The 27,717-nt window shown below is 36.4% G+C and overlaps 3 protein-coding genes and 2 long non-coding RNA genes across 6 annotated transcripts; 2 read left to right on the top strand and 3 right to left on the bottom strand.

Moving 5' to 3' along the window:
• Positions 1-620: 620 nt before the first annotated feature.
• On the top strand, positions 621-5,329 carry LOC136277451 (uncharacterized). Of its 2 annotated transcripts, XR_010715886.1 has the most exons (4): positions 621-845; positions 1,843-2,093; positions 2,785-3,320; positions 4,817-5,329. It is a non-coding gene; the product is annotated as an uncharacterized lncRNA (long non-coding RNA). The 2 variants fall into 2 exon arrangements; XR_010715885.1 differs by lacking the exon at positions 1,843-2,093.
• A 4,555-nt stretch (positions 5,330-9,884) lies between these two features.
• Positions 9,885-15,553, bottom strand: LOC131771516 (uncharacterized). The gene is made up of 3 exons (XR_010715861.1): positions 15,492-15,553; positions 15,338-15,391; positions 9,885-13,885 (listed from the first exon to the last, which is right to left on the bottom strand). It is a non-coding gene; the product is annotated as an uncharacterized lncRNA (long non-coding RNA).
• Positions 15,554-16,362: 809 nt separating this feature from the next.
• LOC131771531 (ATP synthase subunit delta, mitochondrial-like) lies at positions 16,363-19,442 on the bottom strand. Its single transcript, XM_059087342.2, has 4 exons — positions 19,274-19,442; positions 18,292-18,442; positions 17,537-17,625; positions 16,363-16,733 (listed from the first exon to the last, which is right to left on the bottom strand). The coding sequence occupies exons 1-4, from the start codon at positions 19,394-19,396 to the stop codon at positions 16,608-16,610; spliced, it is 489 nt and encodes a 162-aa protein (XP_058943325.2). The 5' UTR covers positions 19,397-19,442; the 3' UTR covers positions 16,363-16,607.
• Positions 19,443-19,490: 48 nt separating this feature from the next.
• Positions 19,491-24,603, top strand: LOC131771520 (uroporphyrinogen decarboxylase-like). Its single transcript, XM_059087326.2, has 11 exons — positions 19,491-19,669; positions 20,125-20,210; positions 20,604-20,666; positions 21,136-21,171; positions 21,289-21,333; positions 21,467-21,583; positions 21,930-22,091; positions 22,689-22,817; positions 22,924-23,024; positions 23,312-23,375; positions 23,706-24,603. The coding sequence occupies exons 1-11, from the start codon at positions 19,540-19,542 to the stop codon at positions 23,880-23,882; spliced, it is 1,110 nt and encodes a 369-aa protein (XP_058943309.2). The 5' UTR covers positions 19,491-19,539; the 3' UTR covers positions 23,883-24,603.
• Positions 24,604-24,738: 135 nt separating this feature from the next.
• LOC131771519 (chloride channel CLIC-like protein 1) lies at positions 24,739-27,533 on the bottom strand. The gene is made up of 3 exons (XM_059087325.2): positions 27,367-27,533; positions 26,191-26,952; positions 24,739-25,506 (listed from the first exon to the last, which is right to left on the bottom strand). The coding sequence occupies exons 1-3, from the start codon at positions 27,514-27,516 to the stop codon at positions 24,826-24,828; spliced, it is 1,593 nt and encodes a 530-aa protein (XP_058943308.2). The 5' UTR covers positions 27,517-27,533; the 3' UTR covers positions 24,739-24,825.
• Positions 27,534-27,717: the final 184 nt, after the last annotated feature.

Here is a 27,717-nt window from a genome sequence, read left to right as displayed (position 1 = left end):
AGTATGCCCTTTTGTGTTCGATTATCAGCGTTCTCTTTGGCTTTTGAAACTGAAAACGACCCTGATACCTTTCCTTTCATATCTATTTTTTTATTATATATCAACTTCGATACCCATTCAAACTCGTGAATAATACTGGTAACTCTACACAAATTTAAAGCATGTAATATTCTTCTATGTAGTTTTGTTGTTAATTACAGACACAAGATAGACACTTGTAATACTTGTAGGCAAACCTTAAGACGATAAGTACTCGTGTGTGCAGTGCGACTTCTGTTACTGGGTTCATGTACTCAAAACTGGTTCATCCGATTGCGAGAGGAAGAGTAATAAATTCCATCTTAATCTACTGCCATCTATGCTAACCTTGTTCGTTCCCTAAAGTCAAATCGGTTGTAACCTTGCAATGTGAGTAACCCAAACTGAAATGGGTACCCAAAACTACCCTGGACTTAATCTCATTGGAAAGGCTTTATACGGCTAGTAGTTACATTCACACTCAAGGTACACTCAAAAGCGCGGAGTAATGGCGATGCACGCGCGTGATCCGCGACTTGCGTGACGAAAACGCAAGAAAACTGGGAACCAATAATAATAACATCATGGCGACTAATGATGGCTCCTGGCTAGCGTATATTTTGGAAAATTCAAGCTTATATTCTGCTAAATGCGTATTATTTACACGTCTAGCCTTTGGAAGCGTACTTATTTTCAAATTATGACGATTTTATGCAAGGCTATTGGAAACAGGGGCTGCAACACAAGGAAATGGCGACGACATAATTTATGGAGAGAAGCCAACATCTGCAAAACTCTTCTTGGTTTAAACGCTGACTCTACCAGGGGTAAGCTTAACGTTTACTTAGTATGAAATATTTATTAGACTAATGATCATGTAGATAAAGATTGACTTTGGAGAAATATTGCTTAGGGCTAATGTTACATCAGATAATTTATGCAGCGCGAAAATCAAAATGTTCCTTTTATCACCGTGTGCACGTGTTTTTTGGTTGGTAATAACACTCCACCAGATTTGAATTAAATTTCTAGGTAGCTGCCTAACAAAAAACAGAGAAAAAAACTGAAAATCCCTAGGGATCCCGGTAGGTAACACCTAAGGTGTCAAGAAAAAAATAAAGTGCCCGAAAACATAAGTTTTATGATTAATAGAAGCACGCTACTTAATAAGTGTTATCACACGATTTTATGGAGCAACACACAGATCCCCTTTATTTGATAAAGGGGATTTGTTTCTAAAGAAACTGGGGTGCTGCATTCAGAAAGAAGGAGGGGGGGAGGGTTACAAGATGATTTGGTTTTAGCCTCTGAGTTGACCAGTTGTTCACCTATGGAGTTTTAAGACTGACGTTTTGATTGTTAGTCCTTTGTCAGGGGGAATGACAGGCTAACGTTGAATTGTCAGTTTTAGAAACTCTTTGTGGTGGTTGAGTTACATTTATTGATCATTATTATCATTGGGAGATCAAGCATTGGATGTTGTCCTTGAGTAGCATAGAGTTATAAAGTCAGACATGTAAATCAAGTGAGGCCAGGTATGCTACGATAATTTATTTTTTTGAACTTTCACCAATCTACGGCACCAATCTACGGCACCAATCTACGGCATTATCATGGCTTCACTTGATTTACATGTCTGACATTATTGGGAGAATTTGAGACAAATATGAGCACCCTCATCTCTGCTTTGAGTTTGCTTAACTGTTGAGGATAGTAGCACTGTGATTGTTTGTGATTTAAAAATCATGATTTTCAAATAGGTGCTGCAACAATTGATTGATTAAATATGGTAATCACAATAAATTATTTATCATAATTTTGCAGAGGAGAAGCCTGAATGAAAGTCTGACAGTGAATGTCTTGGCTGACTATTTACAGCTGTAAATACTTTGCATGACATAGTAAAGAAACACCAAGGAGCAGGCTGGCAATCCTTAGGTACATTACAGGAGTAATGGCATCCATGTGGCATTTTGCAATCCTCTACGTGGACAGCAAAGACAAGTCTTCTATCTAGCCTGAACAAGTTTTGTGGAGATAGTTTAGACTTTAACAATCTTGGAATAGCATTGGAGGTAAATCAACTTAAATCTATGGCTTTCGTGGAATCTGGCAGACAATTTTGGCATAAGTAGTCCAAGAAGTATCACTAGCTGTCAACCCTTTAACCCTTAAGAATTACCACCATCTAATTTCTCCTTACAAGATCATCCCTGAATTGCACATTAAGGTCATGAGAATAAAGGAAATGATCATCAACCAGAGAAGCTCATGATTGTCAAAACAATTCTCCTTGTCAGCACCTTAGGAAATATTTAGAGAACAGTATGGTGAATAAAGGGGATAAGTTTGTAAAGAAACTGTGGTGCTGCATTGGTGGGAGAGTATGACAGGGTAATTTGATATTATCAACTAAGTTGATATCATAAATTGGCCACTGTAAAGACTTAGAAAGCTGACATTTTGTGCATTAGCCCCATTAGCAAAGTATGAAGGGTTAATGCTGGAAACATCAGCTTTGTAACTCTTTAGGGTTGCCAGTTTACAGTTACTTATCAACTCAGTATGGAGAACATGCATACTTGTTGAACAAAAGAATAAAAAACGTAGGAATGCCAAGCAGTTAGGAGTGATATTTTAGGGTTGGATAGGGATGGGACACTTTGACATCTCCTTATTTTTGAAAGCTTTAGCACATGTATTACAGGCTGGAGCATCTTTTTGGTGGTCAGTTGTCATATTTACATACCATATATTTTATTACAGCAAGAGCCTGTAGACAAGCAATGGTTGGTGGCCTGTGGACAAACCTGAGTACATGGCCTGTGGACAAACCTGGATATGTGGCCTGTGGACAAACCTGGATATGTGGCCTGTGGAAAAACCTGGATATGTGGCTTGTGGACAAACCTGGGTACATAGCCTGTATTCAAACCTGAATATGTGACCTGTGGACAAACTTGGGTACATGGCCTGTTGACAAATGTGGATATGTGGCCTGTAGACAAACCTAGGTATGTGGCTTTTGGAGAAACCTGGATCTGTGGCCTGTGGACAAGCCTGGATAAGTGGCCTGTGGACAAACCTGGATATATGGCCTGTAGATAAACCTGGATACATGGCCTGAAGACAAGCATTGGCACATGGTATATGGACAAGCTTATCCTCAGTAGCCAGCCTGTGGACAAGCATTGGTACTTGGCCTGTGGGCAATCCTTAGTATGTTACCTTTGGACAAGTCATCTTGGATGGTGGAGGATCTTGGATCTAGAATGAGAGAAGTCTTGGTCAAAATGTAGCAGGTAAAAGTTTAAACCTTTTTTTTTCTAAGTGCACCAGACATTTATAATCAGACAAGACTTTGGTTAAACACCTATTTGCTCTGACATTTTAGTGCTAATGCTCAAAACATCAGCTTGAAACTATTTATGGTGGCTAATTTTTGTTATAAACTTCACAACACCACACTTTCTTAAGAAACTTACTGTCGTGATATTGCGTTACACGGTCACGCCACTGGGCCGATAAACATCTTTATATTTAGAAGACTTAGGAGACAACGAATACACACGTGGCGGCAGTCGAGTTCGCACAATAAACAACCCTTTTGAGTTCACAGAATCGTGACACTTACCCCCTTTATTCTAGTGGTCAATTGTTTTAACTTGTCCTAGTATTACCTTCTGGATAGGGGCTAGTCTGTTGTAGCCTAGTAATTTGTCAAGTTTCCAAGATAGTTTTTTTTCACCCATTTATACTGCTGGTTGGAGGCATGAGCAGCGAGAGTTAATCCTTAAACCCCTATGATCTTATTGATAATTCTCCCCTCTAGCTGCTGCACACTTCCTTGTAACTTAGTTGCAAGAATTTGGTGTGAGATCAAGATAACTTCTACCTGACAAGTTTAAGTATTCTCATCACCTGTTTGCTAGATAGCTAATGGATATTATAGGGAGAGTTTTCATGTTGATCAATTCTGGGAGTAAAAGGGATAAGTGAATTGCCTAAGGTGACAACACAATGAGCCTAAACAGAACCTAAACCTGGCCTTCTTGATCTGGAATCCAGAACTAACTGATAGTATGTGCTTAGCTCATCTTGTATATGTGATCAATCATGCCATCTTGATTACCAAATGTGCCATTGTGATGAAGAAAAAAATCATTCTGCCTTGTGTCTAATTAATGTTAAGAAAAAAATGCCTCATCTAGATTCTTGTGGTCAAAAGTTTGTCTTGAACTTTAAAAGAAGCTTTTGAAAGTTTTGTTTCAATATTAATTTAAAACTCAAAGAGAGAATTTTTCTTTCACTGCGATATTTAGCCTCAGAACTTGAAACTTTAAACACAAGGAAAGAGGATGTGGTTTCATACTCCATTAATCACACGAGGCTAAAGCTGGGATGTTGGGAGAACACCCAACATCCCAAACAATAAACACGGGGTTTTTTACCCACCAGGGAACTTGTTATATCTCGATTATTATTTTTTTGGCAAAAAATAAACTACACAATATTGTTTGCTGGACTGATCTGGAACAAAATGTGTGGGTTTGAGTCCTGTGACTTTCTATCCTTAAAGTACCACCAAACTGCAATGAATAAGTGTCCCATCCAGGATCAGTTGAAAATTGAGGAATTAAGAAAGAATAAGCCCCATTTTGGTGGGGCATTTAGCTCATGTGCTATCTTTTGAAGATGATACAGTACCTCAGCAACAAGTAGACTAGTAAAGGAATATAACTAAATTCCCTTTGAATAGTCAGAATATTGATGTATCATTTTGATAATTAAATCACAGTTCTACCAAGTGAAAATATCACGGCTGGACAGTGCAAGCCAAGCAACTAAGCTGAAGAGTTCTGGAACCAAAGACACAACTTGGTAAAGGAACCCTGACAACTGGCCCTGGAAAGGAATACAAGTTGATTCAACTTTTTCAATAATGATACATCAAATAATATAGATTATTTAATAGACCCAGCCCAGGAGGTCATTGAATGTGGGGTGCAGCTGGCCTGGGGTTTTCCTCCTAGGTGCAAGTGGACGTGCAGGGAGGTTTTTCACCCAGCTGTTGTTCCACCAGCCCCATTCATTAAGCTCTTTTTTTTTCTAAATTACAATAAGGAGGTTAAGTGTGTGTGCCACAATTGTTCAAACAAGTGCTCAGATCTCAGTTATATTGCCTTACCTTTTTGGTTTCAGGATTTTTTAGGGCCTTATGTTTTCTGGGTTTAAGGTTTATTGGTTTTGGGTCCTCTGGATCCTAGGTTTTTGGGGCATCATGTTTCTATAGTTATGGTTTTGGTTAGGGTTTTTTTTTGTTAGGGTTAGGTTCTTGGGTGTCAGATTTTTGGGTCCAAGATTTTGGGTCTCAGATTTTATGTGCCTTCGGTTTTTTAGTCCAAGGGGTTTTTTCTATCTTAAGTTTTTGTGTCCCAAATTTTTGGGTCCTAGGTTCTCTGGGTCATAGGTTATTGGGACCAAGGTTCTTTTGATCTTAGCCTTTTGGATTATAGGTTTAGCACGGCCTTACATTTTCAGGTCAAAGGTTTTCTGGTTCTTACTAATAGGTTTTTGGGTCCTAGGTTTTTTGGGTCCAAGGTTATTTGGGTTCCAGGTTTTTTGGGTTCTAGACTTTTTGGGTCCTAGGTTCTTTGGGTCATAGGTTTTGAAGTCCTAGGTTTTTTGGGTCCGGGTCTGAGTCTTCAGTTTTCAGAATTCCAGGTTGTTTTGGGTTTTAGAGTTTTTGGATCTTTAAGGTTTATTGAGTCTTCAGTTGTTGTTCTAGTGTCCTAAACCTCTGGGTTTCTAAGTTAGGGATCTAAGTTTTTTTTTTAATATGTTGCAAAATTTTTCAGTTTATATTAAGGAATATTAAGGTTTTTGACACTCTTAGATAAAATTAAGGGTCATAGGTGTAAAGGCCTTGGGCCTTTTTGCAGGTAAGATTTATTAAGGAGATTAAATTTCTGGTTATGGGTTTTTCGGATGTGGAATTTTTGATCTTAGCTCTATTTCTGGGCATTAAGTTTAAGATTTTGCTCCTTACTGTGGGTCTTTATTATCATAAATTGATTGTAAAGACAAGCAGGAAGTATTTGAGCTCATTAGACATTTTCACTTTTCTGCATGATCAGGTTTGTAGCACTTGTTTGATCAAATTTCATTAAATTTTTAAGGTTTTGTCACAAGATTCCTTTGGGAAGATTTATGCTAGATGTAGTTAGCAATAGTGCTGCCAATCAGTTGATTAATTTTCACTATCATCTGCTGAAAAAAAACTACAACATTTTTCAAAAGATTGTTTCTCAAATTTAAGGTCTTGCATTATTGAACATCATTTATCAAGCAAATTCAGTTTTACAAACGGAAATGAAGATAAAATAGATGTAGCCAATAATTTTTGTGCTCGATCAAAGGAGTGACACATTTTTTTTCTCAAGGATAACTACTCTAAGAAGAACAAAATTCAAATTCAGAAACTTTTACAAGACCCAGGATCACTGAGATTTCTTGATTTGTTTGGCTTCTTGATATAAGGGATATTGGTAACCACCCAAAATTCAAACCTTTTTGGCTCTTTCAATGGGAGAATTTTAAGTTAGAGTAAAAAGAGGAACAAACACAAAATTGCTGAAAAGTCTTGATTTACTATTTTCACTCAAACAAGATGTTATTCAAAGCAGTATGAAACATAAGATAGGACACATTTCACTGCTCAAGTGGAAGCTTTCAAACAATTACAAATTAGAAATATCTTAAATATTAATGATAGATAATATTACCAACATCATGCTGACTGGGTTTGAAATTTCTAGATCTTAAGTTTCTTGGGTCTAAGTTTTTGGGTTTTTCAAGGCTCTTCAGTCCTCAAGGTTTCAGCAGGTATTGTTTTCCAGGTAAAAGGCCTCTGTGTTATAGGTTCAGGGTCTCAAATTTTCATGTCTAGGTTCTTGGACTTTTGGGCACTTTCAAATAAGTTACCACCATCTTAGCATTTTCTTTTTCACATTTTTTGGACTTCGGTTTTCCCAGTCTAAGGTTTGCATGTATTAAGGTGTATCTTGAAATTCCAGGTTTTGTGCTTAGGGAAGGCGTAAGTTCTGGTTGTTTGGTTCAGTGATCCTTAGGCTTTGGGTGTCAGATTTCTAGTCCTTAGGTTTATATCTGGGTCATGGCTTTAGGGATGTCAGGGTTATGGTTCATAGATTTGCAAGTCTTAAGTTTCCTGGTCTATAGTTTTGAATGCTCTTGTGTCTCCAAGAGTTATGTTTTAGAGGAGGGTTCTTTGATTTTTACACTTTTCCTCTCTGTCTAAGGTCAAGGAGTCATAGGTTACTCTAAGGTTTCAAGGTGTCAGGGTCTTCCCATTTCTTTGATTTTATAGGTGAACAATTCTTAAGGCTTCCATGAAAATATCTTTAATGCTTAAGGTAAACACCATAGGCTCCCTACACATTGAATTCTGTCATGCCTATTTCATAATTCCTTGCCACCTTGTGGTTTTGCAAGTCCTGACATGTTCTAGGGTCTCTTGCAGGTTTCTACCTTTTTCCAGAATGTATTTCTGAAGTACATTAGTTTTTCTAAGCTTGGTATTGCAAGCTTGATTCTAAACAAGCTAGGTAAGTTTAGTTTTAGTGCCATGCCCAAGAGACATTATTTAGCTATTAACATCATTATTTTAATTTAACAGTGGTAATGAGCTTACATATATACTTAAGTTTGTAGAATATTATTTTAATTTCAGATTGCTGGTGGCACACACACCTAGAAGCAAGAACAAAGAAAAAAAATTTAGCCAATCACATCCCTGCTGGGTTGTGGAGGCTCTGAGAAATCCTGTGATGCTTTGTCTGATCCTGAAGTTCAAGCTGGGGACAGTTGGAAACTTGGAAGAGTTGACCACTTGCTCTCAAGTAGGGAGGACAGTGTAGAGGAAGGTGAGAGTTTGCTCTTTTGTCTTTGGGGTTTTGCCTAATTTGTCATGGAATCACACCATCAATTTGACACATTTTGGCCTCAGAAGGTGCTTTTGTGCATTCAATGTATCTCTTGAAATGTTCCACAACTAAGGATCATTAAAACAGTTGCACTGAATTGTAGGAGTCAATTTAGGTGTATTTACATTGGAAGTGCGGATTTTTGCTGGAATTCTCTGGTCTGGCTTGACTGGACTCACACAGGTGACATCAAATTGAGCTAATAGTTACTGGGGGTCTCTCTGATGGGTTGATACTGAATCCAGAATCTCTCTTCGTTAGTTTTTCATTTAATGATAACTTAATTAAATATAAACTAAAATTATAATAACTGTAGGCTTAAACCTAAACAACTTTCAAAAACGTTCTTTCTTTAATTAAGTAGCATTTTTCCTCCAGAAAACCACATTATTAAAAGATACTATTATTTTAGGATTAGCATATTTTTCTCATATACAGCTACTAAAAATTATAAAAGCTAGGCCTTTTCAGGAATATGGAAAATTTATTCACTTTTAATAAAAGTAGCATTTTCACCAGAGAGAAAATAATAGCTTTAGTCTTGATAAAAATTATCTTTAATTTTACTTCAGGAAAATTCGGCTTAAGTATAAACCAATTTTTTTTTTTCCTCTTAGTATAATTTTCTTACTATGAAATTATTATTATAATAATGCTTTATTTTTATATTGCTATTATGCTATTTACACTTAAATAATTTTTAGGATTAGTGTAGTATATTTTTTCATTTAACAGGGTAGGAGCATGTTCATAAACACTAGACTTATGAATAGGCAAATAGGCTTATTTACTTTTTTACATTAGGAAAAGTTTACTTTTAGGAATTTCCTTCTTTCTTAATGAATAAGACTAAATTAGTTTTACTTGAAGATGAAAATAAATAAGGCAATATATGTAGCATAAATGGATACGTATCTAGGTTACTCTTTTATTTCATTGCATAACTTTACAATATAGATCTTACTTAATAGTCTTCACGTAGCTGTTCGTGAGTTCGTGACGCAATGGTCCAGTCACATAATTTTGTGCTGGAACATCCTTAGGGATAATTAGCATAAAATAAAAACACAATTTCGCCTTAATTAAAAATATCTAACCGAGGGAGGATTTAAAGCTAATGCAAATCGTATAAATAAGTAAAACTAGAGGAGCGTTAGGTAATTTTTTCCATTTCTCTATTATAATCAGCGCTTCTTAGTTTTTTAAAAACTTCCCAGGTTTATTCTAGATTTTTTTTTTTTATTACTTAGTTCAAGGCTCGTTCAGCTTTGTTTGTTGATTGCCTGTCTCAGATCACGGACGTTCTCCGGAGATTTGTTCTTTGGTTTTTCCCCTCCAATGAGTCCTTTGCATGCACGTGCATGATTGAAAATCGAAAAGGAACAATTCTCCATCTACGTCTTGTGATTTGAAATGGTCAACAAACAAACTAAGCCGAATGTGCATAGTTAAATAAAACCTTACGCAAAATATTATTTAGTAAATGTAAGACTAAACCCTTCCCGTTGTTATTAGGATAAAAATCGCCCAAATTAATTTCATCTAGATCAAAGACAGAGATTCTGGTATGGGTATCTTCACTGATGAGAGACGTTTAGCGACTTGTGCTCTTTGGTGACATTTGTGTGATAAAGTCAAACCAGACTAGTACGATTCAGTATCTTTCCTTGCTTTCAGTGACGATGCATTGAAAATTGGGCACCGCAAGTTAGCGCTTCGGTTTTTTTGCCCAGGTTGGGAACATTTCTAATTCAATTAGGTTTTATTCTACTAAATTTACGGCGCAATTGCGAGCTAAAATCATTTCCTATTGCCGCGGAGGTATATCACTTTAGTTTTTGATACATTGACTTGCAAATCAGCACCTTCCCTAAAATTCCATTTTGAATTTTAATTTTTTTTTTTCAAATAATTAATTCCAAATTGATCAGGTGTGATATTGTGACAAATTAGGAGAAAGACCCTGGAGGCATTGGAAGCAAACTCTCACGTTCCTTTACCCTGCCCCTCCCTACTTGGGAGCAAGTGGTCGACTCTTCTAAGTGTTCAACTGTCCCCGGCTTGAACTAAAGGATCAGATAAAACTTACCAGGATTCTAAAGTTGGAATAATTTATTGATTTTTTTTTTCCTGAAATAAAGTGATGGACAAGACAGACAATTTTATTTCATCAATAAAATATTGTCATCTTCATTTCTGTGTTGCTTTACTTTACAATCCAACCATTTAAAAGTGAACCAGATAAACTCACAATAATAAGCCAAAGTTTTGCAAAGACTTTAAAATACTGTCACGGAAATACGTTCCCCATATAGTTTCCCAGTGCGTTTGACTTTAACAGGAAATATACATTCAAGATTGCAGCAGCATCGTAGTCAAGTTTTAATTTTGAAGAAAAAGAACTAAAAGAACTTGAAATCAACACAAGTATGCAAATTTTCCCTGTCATTTTACACGCATTTCTTATTGAAAGTCGAAACTTTTAAATCTTTGCTTCTTTTCAACGTTTTGAGATCCTCATGAAACTTGATCGGCTGTGAAACGGACCCTAAATTTTTCAAAAGTAAGTTAGATATTGCCCAAAATAGTTCACATTTGTCCTAATTGTTCGATACGTTTTGTCTCCTATTTACGGTCACACAACGCGTGTTACATAATTTAGTCACACAACGTCACTCTGACGCGCAATCTATTGAAAATATGAATTTCGGTCATTCCGTCGATAATTGATCAGAAATTTTAATGTCCCTAGTCCTAAAATATTTTTAGGAAAATGAAAATCTACTGCAGTTCATTTGTTACAAAGAATTCAGTCAGTTTTGTCACACAAGGTGAATGTAACGCAGCAATAAGATAATTTGGTTAAACACAGTAACTCTACGAATTGGGTTATTGTTTATTTTAATGACCTTCACGGAGTGAAAAACTTGAAATAAATTGGAGACTTCCTGGAGGCTTTTTGGAGAATAAATTGTCAAGATTTTACTCAAATTTAAAGGAGGATAACCAGGAGAGGTTTAACAAAACTTACTCATCATCAGATCCTCTTAAGAGGTTGAATTATCCACATAAAACAACATAAGGACTTTCCTTAATGTGTCACATGGAATGGATTCACATCATAAGGATGTTTGTTTTGGCTACCTTAACAAGGATGTTTGACTGTAGTAAATAACCCAGACATGCAGTGTGTCACAAAGAAAGGCACACAAGATTAGAGAACTGCTAGGAAACCAGGTGCTCATACAAACCCATGAACATGTCTGGTTACCTGCATCTCATTTTGTTCTTCAGTTTAAATTCTTGAGAATTACCCAAGTTTTAAACAGCTTTGTAGCACACTTATGTGTGACCAAAGCTATCTGGTTGCAAGTAAGTTTGTGAATTAGTTTTCCAACCAGAAGTCATATAGTTATAGCCACCTGGACAGTTGTCAGTCAGAAAGTCAATCTGAAAGGAGGTAATTTAATTAGTAAGTTGTTGTTCTGTTCTCTTATTCATTCAGTAGTCATTCATTACATGAATTAGTCCGTCAACCATTCAGTCAGTTGGTCAATCAGCCAGCCACTAAGTAACTCAGTCAGTCAGTTAATCAATCAGTATGGTTGCAAGTAACTCAGTCAGTCAACCAGTCAGTCGATAAGAAATCAGTCTGCCAGTAAGTTTGTCTGTCATTCAGTCAGTCGGTCAATTAATCAATCAGTCAGCCACTTAGTAACTCAGTCAGTTGGTCAGCCAGTCAGTCAGTTAATTAATCAGTCAAGCAGTAACTCAGTCAGTCAGCCACTCAGTCAATAAGACAATCAGCCTGCCAGTATGTCAATCAGTCAGTCAGTTAGTCAATCAGTCAGCTAGTAAGTACCTCAGCCAGTGAGCCAGTCAATCAGTCAGTTAGTTAGTCTGTCAGGAAAACATTCATTCAGCGAGTCAGTCAGTCTGTGAGTCAATCAGTCCAACAGACAGTCAACATATGAGTCAGTCAGTCAATGAATGAGTCAGATAGTCAGGCAGTCAATTATTCATCAACCCCTAAGACAGTCAGCAACCAATTGAGTTTGTAGGTGAGTCATTCATTCAGGTATTCATTGATTCAGTCAATCTTTAAGTCATTTATTCACCTTGTCAATGTGTCAGCGAGTCTATTGACAAGTCAGCTATTCCATCAACTGATTATTTGAGTCAGCCATTTAGTTAGTTAGTTTCTTAAACTACATGTAATAAGTCATTCTGTCAGTATTCTAACAGTCAGTCATCCAGTTTATCAATTGGGTCAGTCAGTTTATCGGCGAGTCTACAAGTTAGTCAGTTACTTACCAGAGCAATAGCACTTGGCGACAAAATTGTGGCCTCAATAAAAACAATGACAACTGGATGCATTGTGGTGCTATGATTTCAATTTTTCAAACATTTTCTATTAAAATTTCAATTTTTTCTCCATCCAAGTAAAGTTTCTGTATTTCCTACATCCTTGAAGAATTGTCTGGTTCTTTAGCTGAACTGTAGCAAACATGTTCTGGGGTATGTTGTACAAAAGGTACATGTAGGTCAGTGAGTCACTTTAAGGCAGACCATCACTCAAACAATAAACTATTAATTTCATTATTGAATGAGTACTTATTATTGTGGATTCAAGGTCTTGCCACCTCCAATATATTTTGTAACAGTTGACAAATTGAAGTATAGAAACTGCTATTTGATACTGTTCCATCTATACCCTATGTGCATGGCTCACAATCAGTGAAGCCACTGACTGTCAATCTAAATGTTTCCCTAGCAGGCTGAGCAACTGATCATCAGCCAGTCAGCCAGCCAGTCAGCTTGTCACCCATCACTCTGTCTGTCTGTCAGTCAATCTTTTGGTATGCTAGTAAGTCCATCATTTAGTCTGTCAGTCAGACAGTCAGTCCTTCAGTCTGTCTATCTGTTACTCAGTCAGTGAGACTATCAGTCCATCAGTTTGTCTGTCATTCAGTGTGTCAGTCAGTCTGTGAGTCTGTCAGTTAGCCAGTCTTTCAGCCCGCCATTGAGCCTGTTATTCTGTCGGTCAGCTAGCTAGTCAGTAAATGCAAGTCTTTCAGTTTGTCAGTCAGTCAGTCGGGCAATCATTCTATCAGTAAGCCAGTCTATCAGTCAGTCAGCCAGCTAGCCAGTCAGTCAGTCAGTCAGTTTTTCATTCATATAACCAGTCAGTCAATCAGTCTCTCTCTCAGTAAGTCCATCAGTCAATAGGACAGTCAGTCAGTAAGTCTTTTGTTTGTCAGTTAGCTGGTCAGTCAGTTTGTCAGTCAGTGAACTTTCAGTTTGCAAATCAGATTGATTGGACCCTTAGCTTTTTTTTTCATTTGACAGTACCTCAGTTGTAGCCAGTTCCCTTAATGCTAGACATGTTGCCCAGCACCAGCTCCCAAGTTCATCCAGTAGTGATAAGAACAATGGTGAATTGGTAAGTCTTCAATTTGGAAATATTAAAATTAAACAAACCACCAATACAGCTTCTTGTGACAATTTGCTCCCTCAAATAAATTTCTAGTCATCTACAGTATCTGGCAGTCTGGTCCTTTATGGAATTGCAAATCAAAGAGTCAACTGTTCCAAAAAAACTCTAAAAGTGCCACCTTAATCCACAATAAATTGATACACTGCATGTCTGAGGTGAATTTTAAGTTTATGTCCCACATGCACTGATGCTGCTTTGTGCTAAGTTAGCAGCATCATGCATTTACCACCTTGCATCAACTCAAAGCTTGGCTTATTAAAAGAGTTTGTTTATCTGGTTCACCTTACAGCTGGATTGCAAAATAAAACAAGCATCCTGAAATAAATCTGCTCTTGAAGCTTCAGGTCCACTTTATCAGACATCTGACCTGGAGAAAATAAGATGAAATACCAATTGATAAATAAATTCAAAATTTCTCAAATTCTCAAATTTTTAGTACATTATCAAGCAAACATTGGCAATGAATGTGAAACTCAGCGGCTGTACGTTGCTTGTTTGAGAACAAATTTTTAGAAGGGAAATAAAAAGTTTTTTGGATTCATTTCTTAAAAATGAAAGGAGAAGCAGGGATATACAGTCAGTCTGTTAATCAAACAATTATTTAGTCAGTTACTATAAACATCACAGAAAAGTGGCATTCACAGGAAAGAAACACTTGGAGGAAATCTTTAGTTAATTTTTGGCATCATTTGTAGCTTAGTGGCCAGGCATTTGATGAGACAAAAATTTTTATTGAATAGTTTAACTTACACTAAATTTCTAGCACAATTTCCAGATGTTCTCCCAGATAAGTTTAACCCCTGATCTGTTGCAGAAATTTTGGGAAAAAGGTGCGGCTTATGTACTGTTGTTTACAGTATATATTAATAGGACAGCCGAAAAAAATCCTAACACTCGAGACTTGGCCCTTTTAAATTTCTTTAGTAACCATGACAGAATTTCACCCACTACTACCAATACAGTATCAAACAGAAAAGTGATGATAATGAAGAGAAATGTAAATAAAAAATTCTCTGAACTAACAATATGAAAATTGAAATGAATGAAAGTGATCCTCGCACTGATGTGCACTACTTAGGCAGTAGTGAAAATAAGGCCTGAAAATAAGGCCTTTTTTTTTTTTTTTTTTTTTTTTTTTTTTTTTCAGGCCTTATTTTCACTACTGCCTAAGTAGTGCACATCACTGCGAGGATCACTTTCATTCATTTCTTTATCCACAGTTCAAATATATGACTTTCATATATTCTTAACCGAATATGAAAATTGTATTGAAAACAATAAGGAGAATAATTCTCCCAAATCTCATTAGTAATTATTACTAATGAGATTTGGGAGTGAAAGGGTTAAATTAAATCACACTTGGACATGCCTCAACAACCAGTAAAGAGGGCAAGCCTCATACTTCAAAATGCGTATTTAACTGATATAGGAAACCATTGACTGGAAAAAATAGTTCCCCTTTGGAGCTACTGCTTTGTTTTGGAATGGTATTTGGTTATAGAAAAATCTCTTTAGAAAAATTTTTTCTCAGTGAGGATATGAAATAGCTCCATAATCAATGATCTAATTTCACAACAAATAAAATCGACGCTTTCAGTTAAATTATAGCTTGGCTGCAGATTACCTTAACAAAAGCTCATTTGCATTTCATTGAATACAAAGTTGTGACTGTTGCATTAAAACGCCTCGTTTATAACAGCTCAAACAAGTGGAGGAAACAGAAAGATCATGCAGCAGGGAAGTATTCTGCAGTTTTCCTAAGATTTATAAATATATTATCCAAATAAAAGCCAAATTAAACGTAAAATTACCAGCTTACCATTAATCGCTGATGTGAGAAGACCGTCATAATTTGTGATCCTTGCCTAGGTGCCTGCAATTAGGCAAAACACTTCAGTAAATTCCTCATAAACACTTATGACATTGGAGTTTGCATTAGTACGAAGATTACACGAATAAACCGATATCCAAACCTTGAATCCATCGCAATGAGACTTTTCAGACAAGTGCAATATGGCGGAAGTTGACTACGCTCGAAAAGACCTGTGGGAAATATGGCCTTAGTTGTTCCCAGGATCCTACCGATATTGATATTCAATATAGTGGATAAGTAAGTTATGTTACCTTGAAGGTTGAATGATACCGATGCTGTGGAAAATGCATTGAGGGATGATAGTGTGATATCTTTTAAAACTAGATACACATCTATGGGCCTTAAATTTTAGTTTACCAGGTATCTTTTTGACCCTTTGACTCCCAGAGTGCTATGAGTTACTGAGGCAGAATTACTCCTTAAAATGTCAAACAGATAAGTGATCAGAATGGAGAAAATCATCAATTAGGGGATCATTAATTCATCCAAAACCAAATTCTTCTAACTAGCATCACAAGAATTGTATGGCGGACAGTAAGGAGAATTACTAACAAGATCTTGGGAGTAAAAGGGCTGACTGATCAAAGGGATACTACTGAAATGAGCCCAGTTGTACTACAGGCATTTTTCTCTTTCCCCAGAAAGTCCATTGCACCGAAAGACATCTTATGCAATGTTGACATAATTGATTGAGTGATTTCTATTGCCTCTGCATGGAGAAAATGAGGTGTTAAAATTCTAGCCAGGGTTTCTATAATGGGAGAGTCAATGAAAGGAAGCAGTACAGCAGTAGTTATTAAAGGCCTATTTTCAACCCTACAATTAAAAGTGCTGCGTTGTATTTTGCGTAAAACATCATCTCCAAAATCATTTATGTACCAATCAAAAAAAGTGTAATGTTCAAGCCCAGACAAGAAAAACAAAATGGTAATTAATATTATCATTCATTTGATGGTAGCAAAGAGTGTGTGTAAGCTTTAATCACATTTTATTCAACACAAAATAACTCTACAAGCAATTTGCTTTGCCACTTTTTCTGAAGACAAAATATAATAGTGGTGGGCTATGAAGAGGCCACAAAAACTTAGTACATTGTCAAATGATAGTTTTACAGGTTAGAGGCAAACATTACACCAACACCACCACAGTCGAAATCTTGTGTGCCTTTCAGAGTTTATTCAAGTAGAAAAAAAAAAGGAGAAGTAATGAGTTATTATCAATGTCCCAAGGCTTTATTTAAAGCATCTAGACACTCCACTGCAATTTGTGCTTTTGCTTTCTCTTCATCATTTGCTGCATTTGATAAGCTTTGTTGAGCTTGATCTAACTGTTGGGTAACAGCCTGAATAAGGAAAACAAGACAGTTATTAAATATGACAAGAACCCTGAGAGCCTTTTCCACGTTCATTACTATATTGATTTTTTTAAATGATTTATTTTAAGTTGGGTACTTTGAACTTGCAAAAGTAGCTATTGTAACAATCTTCATTGATTAAGGTAGTTCATGAAAATATGGCCACCACTCAATTATAGAAGCAAAACCAAATTAACTTTTCATTTCAATCTCTTAACCCTTCCACTACCACAAGCGTGACCGGGGGGGGGGATTTCTCTTTTCAGGATCAAAACATTTTTAACCAGATGGGTAATGAGAAGAAAGAAAAACATCATCAAAGGAATACTGTTTGATTTCACATCAAACTCTCATTACAAAAAAACTTGCAAAATTTAAGACAGATGGCACTGAGAATTTGACAATTGATCTTGGAAGTGAAAGGGTTATATGCATTGTCTCTAACTATCACATGCTACTGTAATTCCAAGCTTTAAATAAAGAATTGCCAGAGTCCTACATTTGGGTGTCTGAAAAAAGAAATTCTCCCTGCTGGAGTAAATACAGTTTGGTTCTAGCTACATGTATTAAACACTTTTATTCCCAGAAGTGAATAACATGTAACCTCTTCCAATAATAATTATTATCACTACACTGCCCAGCAAACAGGTAATGAGAATACTCAAACTTATCAGGTATGAGTGATCTTGATCTGACACTAAATTCTGATAACTTATTTACAAGGAAATGTGTGATGGCTAGAGGGGAGAATTTACAATCAGATCCTGAATTTAAAAGGTTAAATGACATACCTGTGGATCAAATCTGTCTATGGGATGGGCTTCCTCAGCAAGAATTTGAACTGTAGAGTCAGCATTAATGGTCACTGTCCCACTGCTTGCTGGAAAGAGGAAGTTTAAAGGAAAGTCAGTGCCCCCATCTCTCGCAGCAAGTTAACTCTAAACAATCCATGCAGTTATACACCCCTAGTTATACAAGACATCATATTCCCAACCAAAACTATTCATTGTTTTGGTATGATTTATATAAGTGCAAAATCTAAAGCTGATTTTGAGTTAATCAATAAAACCTCTAAACTCATTTGTTGGAAAAAATCTTAAAAAACAGGAGATTAAAATCCTTCAAAAAGTTTTGAGCACTGAGATATTACAGGAATGAAGTGTCAAAATGAACAAAAGATTAAATGAAATAGTTCATGTTATGAGTTTGTGATATTTTAGTTTAATAACATCTAGGTGACTTATCTCAACTTAATAAACATTTCTGAAATATTTCAAGTATTCACTGTTTTTTGAGTTTTTCAGTAATCCTGAATTAACAAGAATTATTAAATGATCAAGACCAACATGAGTAGACTCAGATTAGGAGGAGACTGGAAGCCATGTTTGTACAACTGGAAAGCATGAGTATCTCAAGTACCAATGAGAAGGTCATAGTTACAACTCCTTTTGGGAAAACTAAAAGTTTGTTATTTCTGAGTATGCCTGTTTCAAACACTGAATAACCATTTTTCACTAAACTATATTACTCTATTTTCAATACTCACCAAAATATTTATGAACACCTTCCTCATCAGTCACAGTCAAAAGGCCTGGTCGCAGAGTTGCCAGAGTGGGAACATGGTTGGCTAAAATACCAAAACTACCAGCTGTGGTTGAAAGATCAACTTGCTTCACTTCAGCTTCTGAATAAAATGACTAAACAAAAACAGAAACAAATTAATTGGCCAAAAGCCAAAACTATTCTTTTAAATGCAATGTAATCATGAAAAAATTGCTGTTCTTGACTAGCAAATAGTTAATGACCACAATGTGGAGTATCCTCGATCTACTTGGAGAAAATAATTCACAGTCAATTATCCTGAGAAGGTGCTTTAACCCTTGAACTCTTAAGAGTGACTAAAATCTAACTTCTCCTCACAGTTTCACTACTAAATCAACTATTATGGTGATGAGAATAAATCAAACGGTAGCCAACTTAAGAGGCTCTTGACTCTCAAACAAGTTCTCTTTGTCAGTACCTTACGAAATGTATGGAGAACAGTATGGAGAATATGCAGATCTATCAATATTAGGGTGTGATGGGCGAGTATTCCCACATTCATTTAGTAAGAGGATATGGCAAAAGTTTACATGTATTTGTGAGCTGTTGAACAACTGGGTGTAGAAGTGTGATGAATGCAGAAGGCTAGAGGTAATTCATAACTGGCTCACTACAAATCCATCATGGACACATGTTTGAACTACTTCCGAAAGATTTCCATCTGAAGTACTAATATTTGAAGCTGTGTTGATTTTGATGAATAACATTAAGTAATCAACAGCTGTTAATTTGACACATCGCCTCAACAACCGTATGATTTTAATTAATATCCAATTTAATTTCCAAGCACATATAAACATTCAACCTCAAAGAGTCCCTCAATACGATGGTTAGATTATCCAAAATTTATATTAGATCTGTAAATCATAGAATGGTGGTAACCCGTGCACATGTTGTTACAGAAGTGTCTTCTATACAAAACATACCTCTGAAGGCGATCCAAATGTAAGAGAAACCGCAGGGCTACCATCAGCGAGACTTCTCCTGAAGATCAAAGATCCTGGTTGTCTCAAAAGACGAGGCGCTTGACGAGAAATTAATCCCAACATCCTGTAGACCCCGGCAAAATGGCGGCCCTTGTGAAGTAACCCGTGGACCTTTGCGCGGAAAATGGAACCCAGCTCCCCGCCCCGTTCTGTGCCATGTACTTTTCCGGAACTCGTGAGTTTGGAGAAGGAAAATTTATTGTAAGATGGCCAATTGTGAAATGGAGAATGGTTTCCCAGAGCTGAAAAATGATCTGATTTTACGAGCTGCGCGTGGTGAAGTGACAGAGCGAGCACCCATTTGGGTCATGCGGCAAGCGGGTCGCTATCTGCCAGGTGAGGAACTTTCGTGACAGTGACACAACACTTTTTAAGAAAGGAAAAACTGGACTTTTGTAATTGGTATTGCCGTCTGAAAATCTTGTATATTTAAGAGACCCATCCAATTACGAGGAAGCTACAATTCTACCTTTATTTCTTATCAGGTGTTCCATCTTCTCATTGATTTGACACCATAATGAGATGATCGGGATTATTAAGTAAAAATTATGTAATATTTCATTCATGAAAGACTTAAAATTCTCAGTAGTAAGGAAGCATTGGGGAACATCAATTAAGTGATTTACGAAGAAGTTTTTTTAAACCTTCCACTCCATTATATGGTAATTTGTCTTGGCTGATGAAATATTATTATAATAATTTTAAAAAAATTAGAAATGTGATACACCTCGAAAGTTGTTAGATCACGAAAAGGACAATTTACTTTTTTGATTGGAATTGTGATCTTTCAGAATTCCTGAAATTAAAAGCAGAAAACGATGCTGATTTTTTCAAGATGGTACAGACTCCAGAGCTGGCTTGTGAACTAACTCTCCAGGTACAAAATTATGAGACTGTTCTGTGGTTAAATTTCAAAAAAATTTAAAGTCATTCTACTTCTCTCTATTAATAAATGAATGATCTCTTGATTTTTGAAGCTTGAAGCCAACAGTGCACTTAAACCTATAAACCCTAAGAGTGACCAGCATCTAATTTCTCCTTACAGTAAAAACTGCTGATCACTTATTAACATTATGAGAATAAAGCAAATGATCACAACTAAAGAAGTTCCTGATTACTATACAAATTCTCCTTGTCAGCACCTTAGGAAATGAATAAAGAAGAGTATAGAGAATATGCAGACTGATGTTAGGGTGTGAAGGGTTAATAAAGACTCAGTTGTATTTTCTTACACTCAGTCCAAAAAATAATTCCTTTTTTCTTCCCTCAGCCTATACGAAGATTTCCTCTGGATGCAGCCATTATCTTTTCAGATATTCTTGTTATCCCTCAGGTATTATGATAATGTTAATCCATTATTTTCATGTAAATCTTAAAAACCTATTTCCTCCAGTTGTCTACTTCACTTAATGCTTCAAAATTCACTTAGCTAAGGGCTTTATTATTTACCCCTTTTCACTTGAAAATCACCATAGAGTTCTCCTTTTTCTCCTCTCTCAATCTTTCCTTGTGTCTTCAACCCTGAGGTAGCAGTAAAAGTGTCAGAGTACGTGGGATTACATAAGGTCTTTAGATCAAGAGGCCAGTATAGTAGCCATTTCTCCTTTTTTTCATATGGCTACTAAAAAGAATTTTGCATTTAATTTCAATGGCTTGAGACATATTTTTTTTCTGATGAGGAGAATATTATCCCACCAATCATCTTTTCATGAGAACCCTGCATGTTCACCAATGCATTTATAGATACTTTGTATCCAACAAAGTTCATTAAAAGTTGTAACACAATATCTTTTTTTTCCCAGGCTCTTGGGATGACAGTTCAAATGATACCTGGCAAGGTTTGATATTTAACTGTAACTTGCATTTAGGTGTCTTTCAATGAAATAATTATTACCAAATTGTTATTAGTTAAAGTAAACAATAACTGTTTTATTTCATTCCCTACCCAAATTTAGGGTCCAGTATTTCCCGAGCCCCTGAGGGAACCAAGTGACATTGAGGTATGAATAGAATGTGTTTGAAAAATTCATATCCAAGAAACAAGTAATACTTCTCTGCAATTTCCTAATTCTAGAATTATTAATAGAGGGTAAGGTATAGACAAAAGAATGAACAAGGTGATTTCTTCCACAGAAACTTGTACAAGAAGTTGATTTAGAGAAGACTCTTGGATATGTTTTCCAAGCAATAACTCTAACAAGGAACAAACTTGAAGGAAAAGTTCCTCTCATTGGTTTTACAGGAGCTCCGGTAAGAAAACACAATTTTTTGTTCTCTTCTCCACAGTCCCACCAGTGACCAAGACAGGATTTCTCCTTACTCTATCAATACAATATCAAGCAGACAAGTAATGAGAATAAAGAAAAATATCAATTAGGGAATGGATGGTTGATCCAATTCCAAATTCTCCAAATTAACATCACATAGATTGTATAGCAGACAGTAACAAGAATTGCTAATGAAATCTTGGGAGTTAAAGGGTTAATGAACAGACTTTAAGATGGTACCACTAGTTTTTAAGATGTTACTGCTAACTTAAAGATAGTTTTATCATATGAGCCTCTGCTTACTATACATTTTATTCCTTGTTTCACAGTGGACTCTAATGTGTTACATGATTGAAGGAGAGAGCAGCAAAACTTTTAATAAAGCTCGTAAATTCTTAAACCAACATTTGGAAGTTTCTAGCAAGCTGTTACAACAGATGACTGATTTGATTGTAGATTACTTGGTTCTACAAGTTCGTGCTGGAGCACAGGTGAAAAAGTGCTTTACTTAGCTTAAAAAGTGTAATTTGTCTCACAATTTAGTCACTTATTATGTGGATTGAAAGTGACTGCTTTATAAGGAAAATGGTTACACTTAATGATGAGCACTGTCAACTTTGTACTTATGTATGGAAAGATTCTTTTTTCCCCAAACTATGAACAAAAAGATGCAAGAGACTTGGTAGCCTGGCTTGTAGCATATTGTACTCCAGATCAAGAAGTGATCACCAAGTACCACCAAAGGGTAAATCAGAAACTCAACCAATTTCTGTGGGTGGGTGAAACCTGCAATCAACTAATGTCCCATCCAGTGGGAGTCATAATACTCCCAGTAACTTCATACCTAGAAAATGGCACAAGATCTAGCAGTGATGGGCCACCAACTATCTAAAGGGTCCCCCTGCCCTCTATAAAGGAATACAAAATTATGTACCACAGACTATATTCTGAACAGTTTCCAATAAACATGTATCATCCCCATTTGGAATTAGCTGGTTATAATGGTCTGCAATTTTAGAAACAAAAAAAAAAATGGATGATTCATTGAGAATTGTGTTATAATTGCCTCTGCTTTCTTTCCTTCATAGATGTTACAAGTGTTTGAGTCTCATGCAGAGGTTATTGGCTATGATACATTCATGCTGTGTTCACTGCCGTACCTCAAGCAAATAGCTGAAAAAGTCAAAGAAAAGTTAGGACCTGATGCGGTTCCAATGGTAAGGACTGAACTAGGGGTCACTTTTAAAACTTATGATTTGGAATTAATAATTACGTATTGTTGACTGCACAGGTGTTTAGAACATTTACCTTTTTTTTTGTTAGACTATTTTTGCCAAGGGTGCACACTATGCCATCAAAGACCTCTCTCAAATTGGATATGATGTTATCAGTCTGGACTGGACAATGTCAGCAAAAGATGCAAGGTTAGATCATAACACCTCCTTACTAAACCACAAATAAGATTTATATCAGCTGACATTAGCCAACACCCTTATGACAACACACTGGTTATACTGTGTCCCACGATTGAGTGTTCTGGATGAGCCAATCATGGTTATAATCAGCAACAAGTATGAGCTGTTGCTCCATAAATCTTTGCTTTTGTGGATCTAGGAAGTCGGTCATGGATTTTACATACAATTTTTACTTGTCTGAAAAAGTTACCAGTAGTGTTCAACAAAAATTTTAGCCATTATTTTCTATTTTGCAGGATTGTTGCACCAACAGTGACACTTCAAGGGAATCTTGATCCAGCCTGTCTGTACAGCAGTCATGTAAGTGATCGTCTTTCTCAGTATTTCAAGGTCTTTTTCTACCCAATGTCTTATTTGTGAACACTATCTGCTTTCATTTATAACAGTCATTCACCTTTATAGAGATGTTCACTTTAAAATTTAATCCAATCATGTCAAAAAAAAATTTCAATTTTTCAAGAGAAGACAAAAGGTCCTTTTAGTTTTGTTGTTCAATAGGTAAGTTTGAAAGAACAAAATCCTATCTATAAGGAAGAACCATAACTCATAATTTTACAAGTGCCTCAGCTGTTTCTAGTTGAAAAGTCTAACTGATATTTTTATTTTTTTATTGCAAATATCTAATTGCAGGAGGACATAGTACATGCAGTGAAAGACATGTTGAGGAAGTTTGGTACCCAACGATACATTGCTAATCTGGGACATGGGATGCATCCAGATCACGAACCAGAAAAACTTGCTACATTCATAGATACTGTTCATAATTACTCAGAGACACTCAATGAAAGAAAAACGCCTTGTTCTTAATGTATGAACATTTGTTACTAATACATGGTTAGTAAATAAAATCTTCAGCTATCTACTGCATTAGCATACTGATAGAAGATTATCAAATGAGAGTAACAACTCAGTCACATTAAATTTTTTTCCTTCAAAACAGAAAAGTTCTGAAAAAAAACCTCAAACCTTAGTTATCTCAAAATCAGTAGAGTTGCAGGGTTTTCATTAGGAAACACTAAAATGAAAAAAAAGGGTAAAGTAACAAAGGCATAATCTTCACTTCACAATTTACAAAAAATCTCAGTCCATCAAGATTTAATCTGCAATTTTTTTTCCACTTTGATTCTTGATCAACACCCTGAAGCTGAACTAGAGATTCCTGGTGTTGAACACTTGAGTTCACTAACTATACTGTTGCACTAACTACTTTGTTACTTTCCCTACATTGTCATTACATTACCCAGTATTAAGGTGAAGAGGTAATGAAAACTTATTAGCCAGAGGGTTTCTCCTCCATATCACACTGAATGCTCTCAACAAACTAGCAAAAATAGGTATGGCAACCAGTAGGGAGAGTTACAAATCACATCACAGGAAGACATACAACTTATTGAATTATAGTTGAGAACTGTTCACATTTCATAGGTGACTACATCACTATTTATTTTCTTACATAAAATTAATTTAACACTGAAAGAAATTCAGTAGTGGAATTTAAACAACAAAAATTAAAGCTGTTAAAACCTTATGTAAGTGTACTACTAACAGTACTTCTTCTGGATTATTTACTTGTCAAATTTCTCCAGTTATACTCCTATGCTAAGGCACCCTAACCAATTTTATCAGAACAAGCCAGGAATAAATTAGAGTGTTGGTCTTTTACACTTTCCTATAGCCTCTTGCAGGGATTGAACAACTTTACTGATCTCATTCATTCATATGCAAAGAATCAACTTTACATAAGAATATATCAAGATTCCTCGAAGTCAAAATCCCTCATATGAGCAGTATCTATATTCTGAACAGGAGTTTTCGGATCGGAAGTCTCTGAAACAGGGTGTGTCTCTGTAACAGCGCATGTTGTTGCAACAGGGTGTGTTTCTGAGACAGGCTGTCTCTCGGGTCTCTCTTCCTGTGCCCCAACCACAGTAGCACCAGCCTCCACATGACCAAGGCCCTCTGGTGCTGGCTGAGGAACTTGTTGAATCATAGGCTGGGCTCTTTGCATGTCCTCTTCCCATCTCTGTTGTCTTTCATTCATGGCATTCAAAACATCATAAACCTGCCCTAAACGATTGTGGATGTCCTCTTGTAAGGGAGCATTATCAATTGCACCTCTGGGTTGTGCAGGCACATCATTTAAGTGACGCACAACATTCTGGAGTTGGTCCTGAAGCTGTTGCAGATTTCCATGGATATTTCCAGGCAGGGCAGGGGCAGTGGTAGTTGCGATTGTTACAAATGGCAGCCTTATTTGTAATCCACTAATTGTGAAAATGATGACAACAATTAAAAAGATTACAGCAATAAACACAAACGGCTGCCATTGCAATGGAACCTCTCTGAACAATGCTCGAAAACTCTTGCCCAAGGCCTCTGCAATGTGTTCAAATGGCTGAGCGATGATACTGGCCACTGTTGCAGAAATTGCCTGAAAGAGTTCATATAGATGTCACTGATTTAAACACAATCTGAAACTTGCTTTGCATATTTGCCCCTTGATTAAAACAGTCTCAATTAACTGTATTGTTTCAATACTTGATTCCAAACTCAATAGTTATATCCGACATTATGATTAGTTTGTCACTTTTAGTTAACACAACCATCACAAAGTTAAGCATGGACATCACCATTTCTAAGAGGGTGCTTAGTGTGTAGGATTGTAAACATTTTTGTAAACAAATCAAAATTCTGAAAGAGTAAATCCCATGATCTTCAGTGCATAAAGAGAACAGAAATCACAACATTAATTTATGTTATGAAAACTTGACAAGAACCAAGGCAAGTACAAAAGACCGACCCCAAGATTGGAATTCAAAATATGAATTATAAACAAGTTTTAGTTTAAATCTAAACAGATGGCTTGAGATGCAGTAAGAGTTCTTTTAGAGAGCTGCTGTAATTCATTTAACTCCCATGAGTGATCAAGACAGAATTTCTCCTTAAAATATAGATGAGAATATAGTACAATATCAATTAGGTGATAATTAGTTGATCCAAAACTAAGTTCTCCAAACTAACATCATTTGACATGTGTGACAGGCAGGATTGAGAATTACTCATGAGATCTTGGGAGAGAAAGGATCCAAGATTACCTCAATGAAAATATACTTACTTTAGAGGGAGAGATTTCCCAGAATGGATCAACAAGCAATGTCTCCTGGTATTTGATACAAATGTCATCTGTAAAGGTAAATGAGTTCCTAAACCAAAGTACTAGAGACTCAAGTGGTCGTAACTGATGATCTGGCCGGCACTCCTTGGGAATCTCCTTTTCCATCTGCGCTTGTTTAGAAGCAAATGCCTTTCTGTACAGATGATACCACTCCCATGGAATACTTACAGCAAAGCACAGGAAAAGAACACACCAAAGTTGCTTCCGCCAAGTTAAAGTTGTATACCTCTCAAAAACCACTGCAGCACAGAGCACAAAAAACAGTGCTGCCAGGACAAGAACTGCCTCTTTAGTTACATAAGTGAAGGATGATGAGTCCCATTGGTTAAAGTCATACATGCTACCTTTGCTTTTAAAGTTAGATATGATAGCAGTGACTACTTCTGCGGCATCTTGGATGTTTCCATCATCAGATTTGATGAATTTTTCTAAGGTTGCAGTGTCATCTTTTGAAGCAGTAATTGTCACATCATGATCACCACGATCTTCAAGATTGCCTAATATGATTCTGATTACCCTCTTAAAATGTGGCGTTTCACATGGTGAGGCATTAGCAACAGTTTTCTCAGCACATGCCTGGCACTGAGCGGGCAGCTTTTTCAAATCTTTCTGACACTGTGTTAGCTGTGCTTGAAGCCTGCTCATGGATGGACTGTGGTTAGGACTGGAATCACCATCTTTTGGAAGGCCACTTAAAGTGTCCTTAAAGATGAAAAATGATACAACTGATTACCCCAATTGATTGCACTCACATCACTTAAAGCAAAAGAAAAGAAAAATCTAAATCAACTGTTACTTTTAACGATACACATTTCCACCTCATTGTGAAATTGTGGAAGTTTGTATCAATAATCGACTGGAATCACTCAGTTTCATAGTGGGTTAGCCCGGTAACAACTACGATCTCTCTAACCGGCCCTCAAACTTAGAAGCTCGTCCCTCTAATCGATTCATCGTTTTCACCAGGTTCATTTAAGAGGTCACAGGTCTGCACTGAGCAGGAGAAACCAGCATTGCCAGTGAACGATACGATACAATTGTTTATTTGATAACGCTAAAAAGATGGATTCGGTCTTCGCGCGGAAGTAAATGTACATGAGTATGAAAAAAACTCACCCCGTGATCAATGGTTTTAGCAGCTGCATCGTATTTAGTCATATCCCAAGGATTCACCCACTCTTCAGGAGTTGGGTCCACCTCTACAGCTATCGATAAATAGCTTGAATAGCTCAAAATAACGAAAAGAAACGAAAATGCTTTGGCCATGCTACACTGTTAGTTGAAGCTTTCAAACTCCGAGAAAGTTGAAAGAGATTGGGTACTAACTCTTACCCCTACCCTACACGGGTGAAATTTGTGTACATGTACTCAGCTTTTGTCATAGCCCCTTACCTTAAAATAGTTTCATCAAAAATCCCTTTTATTTTATCAAACTCACTTAATTTTTTAAAAATTTCCTTTTCTTTG

Source organism: Pocillopora verrucosa, chromosome 12 (assembly GCF_036669915.1).
Source record: "Pocillopora verrucosa isolate sample1 chromosome 12, ASM3666991v2, whole genome shotgun sequence".
Classification (NCBI taxonomy): Eukaryota; Metazoa; Cnidaria; class Anthozoa; order Scleractinia; family Pocilloporidae; genus Pocillopora; species Pocillopora verrucosa.
The sequence above is the reverse complement of the archived record's forward strand: the minus strand, read 5'-3'. Positions and strand labels throughout refer to the sequence as shown.